The sequence below is a fragment of the Elephantulus edwardii genome, unplaced genomic scaffold, assembly GCF_000299155.1.
Source record: "Elephantulus edwardii isolate Elephantulus edwardi_28Jun2011 unplaced genomic scaffold, EleEdw1.0 scaffold00049, whole genome shotgun sequence".
NCBI lineage: Eukaryota > Metazoa > Chordata > Mammalia > Macroscelidea > Macroscelididae > Elephantulus > Elephantulus edwardii.
In genome coordinates, this window is record NW_006399799.1 from 16,034,763 (window position 1) to 16,043,965 (window position 9,203).

The window sequence follows — 9,203 nt, forward strand, 5'->3', positions numbered from 1 at the left end:
GACTCGACGGCACATGGATCTTGGGATTCCAAGATGTCAGTGGCAGCAGAAACAGCCTGGCGAGCTGCGGGAGCAGTGGACCACATGGAGGAGGGCCACCATGGCCTTATAAAGACCTCTGTTTTTTGATAATTGAACAGTTAAACAGCTGATGACTGGTCTTTGGTGCAGATTGAGGCTCAACATCAGAAGATCAAGGATTCCCATGGAGGAATGGGTGAGTCCCGCAGCTCCCAGCCCCCTGCTCCTGAGCCTGTGCCACAGCCGCAGCTCCATGAGCCTCCCACCATCAGACCACAGGGATTCCCCTCACCTGGGATGATGGTAGGCACCTCCTCCTCCCCCCTCCGAGGCTGGTGCAGCAGAGCTACCCCACCGCAGTAGAGTGGACTTGTTCTGGGGAGAATTCTTGGAGCCAAGATGGTGGCGGCGGGAGACACAGTGGCAGGTTAGGGTTTCCTTGGGCAGGCCAGAGAGGAAGATCATCAATACAAATGGATTGATGAGAGTCACTGTGAACTGTCTGCGACTTGATGACACTTAACAGTGGCAGCATGTCCAAGACGGCAGATATCCTAAATGCACCACATCTTTTGATCTGTTATCTCCCTCTTCCAAGAACTGTTTAGACCTGGCGGGGATCTGTTCACCACTCTCAGGTTCCTGTCTCCATTTATAAAGGCAGTGACACCTATTTCAAATTACAGTATGGCCATTTACTGGAGAGGTGGGTAAAGGTGGTGGTCCTGGAATTGGGGACGCTGTCCCTGGCCACATGGTCTTCAGTGAGGCGCGGGGTCCGGACTTGGGGGGACTTTGGTGGGGGAGTGTGCCAGCCAGTCCCTAGGGTGTATTGCCCAGCCCTCCTGTGGTGCCGTCCAGCCCTAGGGGTGGGCAATTTGGTCCTGGGGGAGAGGTGTTAGGCTTTTGGGGTGTGAGGTGAGCCATTCTCAGCCCTCAGGGTGAGCCGTGTTCGGCCCTCAGGGGGAGTCGGCCCTCGGCGTGAGCTCCTTAGCCCTCAGGTTGTGCCATCTGACCCCTGGGTAGAAAAAACTGCCTAGGGTGTACAGAGAATTTTATCCAGGCTACTTTCCTCCACCTTCTCCCCCAGTACACCCATAAGTAATACCCCCAAAGCCCTTCCATTTGTAACTCACAAGTTTGTTCTTTCTAGGTTTGCTCCCTTTCCTATAGGTAACCTTAACACTGAGTTTTACTCCAGACCTGACCCTGAACCCAGTTCCAGAGACAAAAAGGAAACAAAATTGCCAGCTAAGAAAGCAAAGGAGGATGGAGCCTCAGGGTTCAGTCAGCCATCCCCACTGGACCCACCTGGGAAAACACTTTGCAGTCCAGAGGGGAGTAAAAGTCAGGAAAATATCTTCTAACAGAACAAAAAGGCAAGCAGCTTTAACCCAAGACCACCAGTAAGGTGATAAAGTGTCCTCCCTTCCCCCCCCATCAACACCCCTGTTGAACATGAAGAAGCCAGAGAGTCTGAGCCCAATTCCCAAATGAGAAATCCACTAATGAATAAGACAGTTTGTTTAATCACACACACACAAATATATATATATATATTCCACTAGGTAGGCCAGGTAACTGTCCTCCAGATTTCTTGGCACAACCTGGGGAGCACATCCAGGGCCGCATCTCTTTGTTGAAAGATGTCAGTTGATATTCCATCAATTCCTCCGGCTTTATGTTTTTAACTGTCTGCCTTACTTTGGGCATGTTACCAGGAGCAGCTAGTCCTTGGAGAAGGACATCATGCTTGGAAAGGTGGAGGATCAGAGCAGGAGAGGAAGACCCTGGATTGATACCTTGACTGTGGCAATGAGAGCAGGTGTGTTGATATGGGGTAACTGGCTCAGAATAGGGTAAGGTTCAGAAACGGTGTTCGTAAGATTGCTATGAGTTGTAATCAAATCAGTGTCACATAACAACAATGAAAAGTCCACCACAATCATCTAAGTCAGTTCCCTGAAATCAATCTCTTAATAGGGAGATAATCCCTCTTTTCCTAACTCATTGCCATCAAATTGGAACTGCCTCATAACTGATTCTCCAGCGAGCTTTCAGAGGTTGTAAATCACACAGAATGAGATTCTCCATCTTCCTGCCTCAGAGCATCTGGTCGATTCAAAACACCTGCCTTTGCATTGACAGTGTGACTCCTTAACCGAAGTTTAAATGTCTTACTGGCTCTGTTTCCCTAGAAAAAGCCTATTGCAAGTAATAATAGTCTTCATAGTATATCATCTGTTATCACTGGCCAAGGGAAGTATATTACAGGATACAAAATGTAGGTCTTAGAGGTATTTTTAAACTCTTCTAATTTTTTATTTGCAAACATGAAATTCACAGTGAGGAGTAGAAGAAATCACCTAAATACTATTTACATATTATCAGTCTTATTTATAACTTTGCTTGACTCTGAACTCCATGTTCCTAGAATATTTTAAATCTGTTTAAATATGTTCTATTATTTCAGTGTGCACCTCTAACGCATAAGGGTTTTTAAGAAAACTGTTTCAGAGTTATTATTACACAAAATGCCCAGTGATTCCTTGTTTGATATCATTTAACACTCAGCCCATAGGCAAACTTCTCCGGCACATGTTTTTTTTTACCCCAGAAGACTTGTTCCCTGCTCAGTTACTCTAGTGCCCCAGATTGAATCCTGTCACTGTGCTGCTTGAGTCTAAAGCTTTCCTTAGAGACTGAGCACATAGTTGGATTCTTCCCCAGACCTATGTTGTAGACTGCCAATTTCATCCTTAGAGAGCTCTGTTTGCTAATAAACAGTGACCAAAGCTTTTTAAAAGCATGCCCTTTGAGTCTGAGCCTCCTCTTCCTACATCTCTGCCCAAGCCCTTAGCCTTGAGGCCAGGACAGTTAACAACAGGCCAGCCAAGAGTCATGGAAAGTTGGACCTGCTTCTAGTTGGCAGCCTGTGTGACTTCGATGTAGATGTTTCAGAGGCGTTTTGGGGTGTGTGTGTGTGTGTGTGTGTGTGTGTGTGTGTGTGTGTGAGAGAGAGAGAGAGAGAGAGAGAGAAAGAGAGAGAGAGGCTGAGAAATCTATCAGAGTGAGAAATCTAGGCACAGCTTTGGGGGAAGTCTAGGGAATCCTGCTTCTCCTCCTGTGCGATTAACTGCTTCAGAAAACCCACTGGAGGGTCAGCTATGGGTCAGTTCTGACTCTACAGTGCGCAACAATAGTGAAAATAGACACCACAAAATATACATCAATTTGACCATTTCTACATGCACAATTCAGTGACACCGACCACATCCTTCAAGGCATGCAACCATTCTTGCTATCCCTTTTCCAAATTATGCCATCACTGTTAAGATAAATTCACTGTCATCTAAGCCAAAAACTCCTCCTTTCCTCCTCCTCCTCCTCCTTCTCACAGTGGTAACCATTCATTATTAATGCTTTTGACTTATTTCCAATTTTTGCATATTTCATTTAAGTGAGATAATCCAAAACCTGTCCTTCTGGAACTGACTCATCTTGCTTAGAGCAGTGTTTTCAAGGGCCCTCAATGCTGTGTCACCTGCTTTTTAGATCCGTGCATTAATTGGCCTGTGCTTTTCAGCTGGACAGTAAATGAGGAAATTTGATCTCACGTATCTTGGGCATGTTGTCAGAAAGGTCCCTGGAAAAGGTGGAAGTTCGAGCAAGAGAGGAAGACTTTTTTTTTTTTTGTACAGATGAGCTGTCTTTACTGCTGGGGCGGCAGGAGCAGGTGCTCAGGAGTTCTTGGTGAGAGGAAGTTTTTTAACAAGGTGGATTAGCATAGTGGTTACCACAATGGGCTTAAGCATATCAGAGAGGGAGAGGATGGTGCAGGATAAGCTAAGGTTCAGATCTGTTATTCATAGTTTTGATGTAAGTCATAGTGAACTCAGCAGCACCTAACCACACAGTAAGAGCAGCTGTTCACCAAGGTTCAGGGTATCTGACTCAACACCTCCAATCCCTGGCTACCGCAGACAGGACTCTGCTTAACAAAAGAGCAGAGGCAGCTTGGTCCTGCCTTGCTGTCAGGCGGCCACTCTAGGTGAAGCATGTTTATCAGTCCCTCACTGATGTCAACAATGATGACATTTTTCTGTCAAGTCCAAGCTTCTGGTGGAGGCTGAATCCCAGCAGATAGATAATAATACATGGTTTCCAGATCACTGCTTCATGATCAAATAGCAAGGATTTCAAGTATGCAGGCCTGGAGGAGGAGATAGATCTTCTCAGCCCTGTGCCCCACCCCTACCCAGCCCCATATCCCATCCCTACTCAGCCAGTAGGATAGAGAAGCTGTCACTGCAATGTCTGTTCCCGCCTTCTGAATTCTGTGTTAGGCTGTGTGTGACAAGAGTCAAACTCAAAACTATGTAAGCAAAAAGGGACATTTATTGGAAGAACAGAGGGGGGCATTTCACAGAACAGCTCGGTCTCAGGAAAGGCAGCATGAAAACAGGGCTTCCTCTTCAATCTTTCCTTTCTTCTTGTAGTGTGTTTCTCCCTTTGCAGACATCCTCAGAGTGGCAAGAATCAGGGTTCTCAATAGCCCTGAACTTTAAGCTTCATCATGGTAGCCCTCAGTGAGACCACATACTGTGGTCCCCTGGGGAGCTTTCAGAAACCAGATGCTCAGGCCCATCCTAGATAACCTAGGAGGTGGCGAATCTGGGCTTCAGCTCCCCAGGGGCATTCATCCAGAGAGGGGAGCACCTTCATTATAGCTTCTGGTGCCCAGAGAGACTTTTGTTCTAGTTCTTATTCATGATTCTAAGGTCAGGACTCTGATCAAACTACCTTGGATCAAGCCCTAGGGCCTTGAGTCTGGCCAAGCTTTTCACCATGGCTGCTCGTTATCCAGCTATCCCTGAGGACATGTCGGGGCTATCAGGCCACAGCAGCTCCTCACTGCTTTTCCTCCCACCCCCACCTGTGGGTGGAGTCAGCAGTCTTGTCTGATTGTCTCTGTCACTTCCCCTCTCAGAGCCAAGCTGAGGGAGAAGGCAGAGAGCTGTGTCCTGTGGCTCTGGGGACTCAGTGTGTGATGTGGTCACTGAAGGGAGATGGAGCAGGCTGAGGAGAGCATGGGAGTCAGGGCGGAGGGAGAGCAGTGGACAGTTCTTTCCAGGAAGGGGTTGTACTGATGGGGAAGAGCGAGATAGGGCAATGGTGAGAGAGAGAGAGAGAGACAGCATCTAGAGAGATTTGGACTTGGTGAGGCCTGTGTATGGGACAAAGGCCTGTACACTGTGCTTGGGGAGAACTGAGGTTAGGGCTTGACCCAGGGGCAGCCTGGCTTCGTTTCCCAGCATCCCTCTGGGGCCTCCCCCCTTTCATACTAAGGAATAGGGAGCTTTGGTGCTTAGTGATAAGAAGGTGAGCTGCCAACCCAAACACATTTGGTTCAAATCCATCAGCTCTTCTGTGGAAGAAAGATGGGCAATCTCCTGTGTGACTTAGTCTCTAAAAACCCTCTGGAGGGTCAGCTGTGAGTTGCTTCCAACTAATGGCATGTTGTTGTTGTTTGTTGTTATGTGCCGTCCAGTCGTTTGCAACTCATAGCGAACCGGAGCCTGGAATGATGGCATGTAGCAACAGCAAAAAACATACTGAAGAGATGTGGCTGAACTTAAAAACAAGCCCTCCAGCTGGGTGTAGTTTCAGTGAGGCCTCAGGCCCTTCCTTCTTTCTCAGTTTCCAGGACTGTCACTGGGCTTCAGCCAACCTTGGGGTGAGGGTGGAGGTTGGTGAGGGTGGCAAAAGGATGCTCAGGGCAGTCCCAATTCCTGAAGGTCTAATGTCCTTCCTTTAATCTTCTCTTCCATAAATGTCCCTGCACCCAGCTCTGATGCCCAGCAACTAACTGGAGGGAACCCTATGACTGCCTCTTTCCTCACCTGGACACCCAAGAAGAGACCAGAGTAACTGAGGTGGGGCTGTGTCTCTCCTGTTGGGGCCTCAGGCAACCTCCAGGTAAAGTGGTATCTCTTAGCTGGTGCCAAGCCCAAGGCCAAGCTGAAGGGTTTACCAGGGGAGGGAAGAGAAGTTCCAAGGGCTTTCCTGTTAAGTTTTGAATATAGCCCACCCAACCCACCTCAAACTCTACATTTCTATGCCCAAAGATGCCAGTGGCAGCTCTGACCTCTCTGAAGCTGCCCTACTCCAGTCATGCCAGAGACAGACCAAACGACACCACACTTGGGTTTGGATGCTGATGTCTTTCCATTAAAAAAAAAATCAGTCTAGGTGTGGCAGGGGCACAGAGCCAGGCTGGGGATGTGGCCCTTACACACCCAGGGGGCCCTTGGTGGAGGCAGACAATTTAACAATTGGTCTGAAAGTCAAAAGAGAGAGAGCCAGTTAGTGAAGCAGCAGTGGCCCATGGGGCAGGGGTGGGCAGGGGCTGTGGTGCGCTGGACTGGCCAGCTTAGTCCCATCTTGGCCCTGTGCTGCCCCTGACCCATTATCTGGGGTGGTGTGGACTGTCCCAGTCCTCTGTGTGGGTGTTGACAGCAATGCCGGACATACTGGGAAAAATCCCTGAAGTCTGTTGGTGTCTCTGAATTCTGTTGCCTCTAGTAGGGCATGGGATCATCCGTCATCCCATGAGTTGCTGGGAGGAGTCAGTGGGGGTCTGGGAAGCCACAGGCTTTGCCCATCATAAGGTGCTGGGCACTAGAGTTGCTCCTAGCCTCTGGTGGATGCCAAGCTCCTGGCACACAGCAGACATTCTCATACTGCTCAGTGAGAAAGCAGACACAGCCCAAGAAGGTGTGTTTGGGTCTGAAAGTCTGGACTTGGACCTGTATCATGTGGCCAGGCTGCGGGGCCTGGGCCTTGGATCTCAGGGTGGGTGTCTATGTGGGGGATATGCTGTTCAAAGCTCCAGGCTGTTCTCAGGGGACATTCTATGCCCCCCACTGCCCCAAGCTGGATGCCAGGCATGGGGGCCACTAGGCAGGTTGGCTGTCAGGGTAGGCGGGTCTCAGACGTACTCTCGGGCAGCAGCTGACGGCCCAGGTCGGTAGGGCTGTGGGGTATTGTTAGACCGCTCAGGCTCCGGGCACGTGCAGCAGAGAAAGGAGCCCCCCAGCATGGCCAGGCCAGCAGAAGCCCAGCCCACGAACAGGGCTGGGCCAAATTCGTACCTGCAAGGGTAGAGAGGAAGCTATCAGATACAGCTGCATTCAAGGGGGCCACCCTCCAGACCTTCTCTCCTCCTTTCCTTCTCAAGGTCCCAGTCCTCACCCAGGGGCTCCTGAGCCTCTTCAGAGCCCAGCCTTATAAGCCTCCCTAGTTTTTGGAGATAATTCAGGGTGAAAGCTCATCCTCCTTCTTCTCCCTGCCCCAGTATAGGAACTACTGTGTGACTCAGGCCACGATGGGCCCTAGTTTCTTCTCTGTGCCACCTGGGGCAGGTCTCTGCCCTTTCTAAGCTATTTCTTTAGAAGGCTTTTGGGACAGAGGTCAGGTTATAGAGGATAAGAACAAATCCCTGCATCTTCTTCCTTTCAATTCCTGACTGGCCCACAAAATGCCTACAGGCTGCCTTGCTGCCCTCTGGGAAAAAGCTAGAAGCTCAACTTGCACTGTGGGCTCTCCCAGAGTGGACCTTGCTGTCTTTCCAGGTCCCCTCTTGTCACACCCTAGATCTCCTAACTCTATGACTTTGCACATGTCCCCCTCCTTCTGGGGTGTCCCTCTCATCTGTGATAATCTCTCTCAACTTCAGGGTCTACTTCAAATGTCACCTGCTTTTGAGGCTATCTGAGAGTTAGACAGTGAAAAAGGATGATAGAAAGAATTGACGCCTTTGAGCTGTGGTGTTGGAGAAGAGCACTGAACGTCCCGTGGACGGCAGAGAACAAACAGATATGTCTAGGAGAGGGAGTAGTTGGAGTGCTCTTTGGAGGCAAGAACGATGAGGCTTTGGCTCACATACTTTGGTCATGTTGCTAGAAAAGGCTATTCCTTGGAGAAGGACATGATGCTGGGAAAGGTGGAGGGTCAGCCAAGGAGAGGAAAACCCTGAACCAGGTGTACTGACAAGGTGACTGTTGCAATGGGCTCTTGTGTGTCAGGAAGTGTGAGGATGGCTCAGGACGGAACAGGGTTCAGATCTTTTGTTCATAGGGTTGCTATGACTTGATGTCACCTAACAACAACGATGACAATCCCTTAGCCCCACACAAGACTCCTTGGTGCTGGCCTCGCCTCCTCCCAGATCAGGCTTTGCTGGCATTCACTCACTGCCTGGCTTGTTTGGCTCTCTGGGAACACTTGAAGGGCAGAGCGACATCTGGTGTGTGTCTCTAACAAGTAAGGGCAGCTCCTTTCCTCCTTCTCCACAACTGCCTCCTTCAGTGAGCCCCCCCTCCCTGAGACATCTTTTCCCATCCTCCCTCTACCCCAGGACTTGGGCTGATTGAGATTTTTCCAGCCAATGCTGCTGGCTGGGCTGAGAGGAAGAAAGACACTTGGAGAGTTCCTTGTCCTACACTCGTCTTTAACTCAGTTTTACAAATCCTGCCTTTTCTAATCTTATAAATTCTTACATAGGGAGTTGCGCTGCTAACCCAAGTCCATGCTGCGCTGGCGAATGGAACCCAACAGGAAAGGGAGAAAGACAGGTAAGTTCCTCTCATGCCATTTCCAGTCTTGGAAACCCAACGATAGGTCAGCTATGAGTTGATTCTAACTCGACAGCAATGAGCTTTCTTTTTAAGAACACTTCTTTCTCTATCTTCATCGCTACCTCCCTGACCTCAAGCCCTCTTGTGGAGCTTTTGCAACAGCACCCTGTCTGCTCTTGCCCCTCCCTCCCACCCCGGCACTCTCACCCGGACCCAGGCTGAAGAAGCACAATCTAGAGTTCCAAGTTCCTCTATCTGCTCTGATCACTTCTCCAACTGGAAGGAATTGCTACCACCTGCCAGAAGCCAAGCTAGCGGTCCAAGAGGGGGGAAATAAAAGCCCCCAACCCAATTTTATGAGCACACCCTCCATGCTAGAGTTCTCACCGCATTATTGAGCCTTGACCAGCACCCCCTGGTGGTTAACAGAGGAAAAGCCCAGGCACATAATAACCATTGCACCTTGACCAGCACCCCCTGGTGGTTAACAGAGTAAGAGCCCAGGCACACAATAACCATTGCACCTTGACCAGCACCCCCTGG

The 9,203-nt window shown here is 49.6% G+C and overlaps 1 protein-coding gene across 1 annotated transcript in view; it reads right to left on the bottom strand.

The window, feature by feature from the left end:
- Window positions 1-6,312: 6,312 nt before the first annotated feature.
- The window catches only part of CLDN19 (claudin 19), a 5,565-nt gene continuing 2,674 nt past the window's right edge, over window positions 6,313-9,203 (bottom strand). Inside the window, exons 4-5 of the mRNA XM_006886532.1 lie at window positions 7,023-7,175; window positions 6,313-6,361 (exon numbers count right to left, since the gene is read on the bottom strand). Coding sequence (XP_006886594.1) covers window positions 6,313-6,361; window positions 7,023-7,175 — 202 coding nt within the window. The remainder of the gene's footprint in view (window positions 6,362-7,022; window positions 7,176-9,203) is intronic.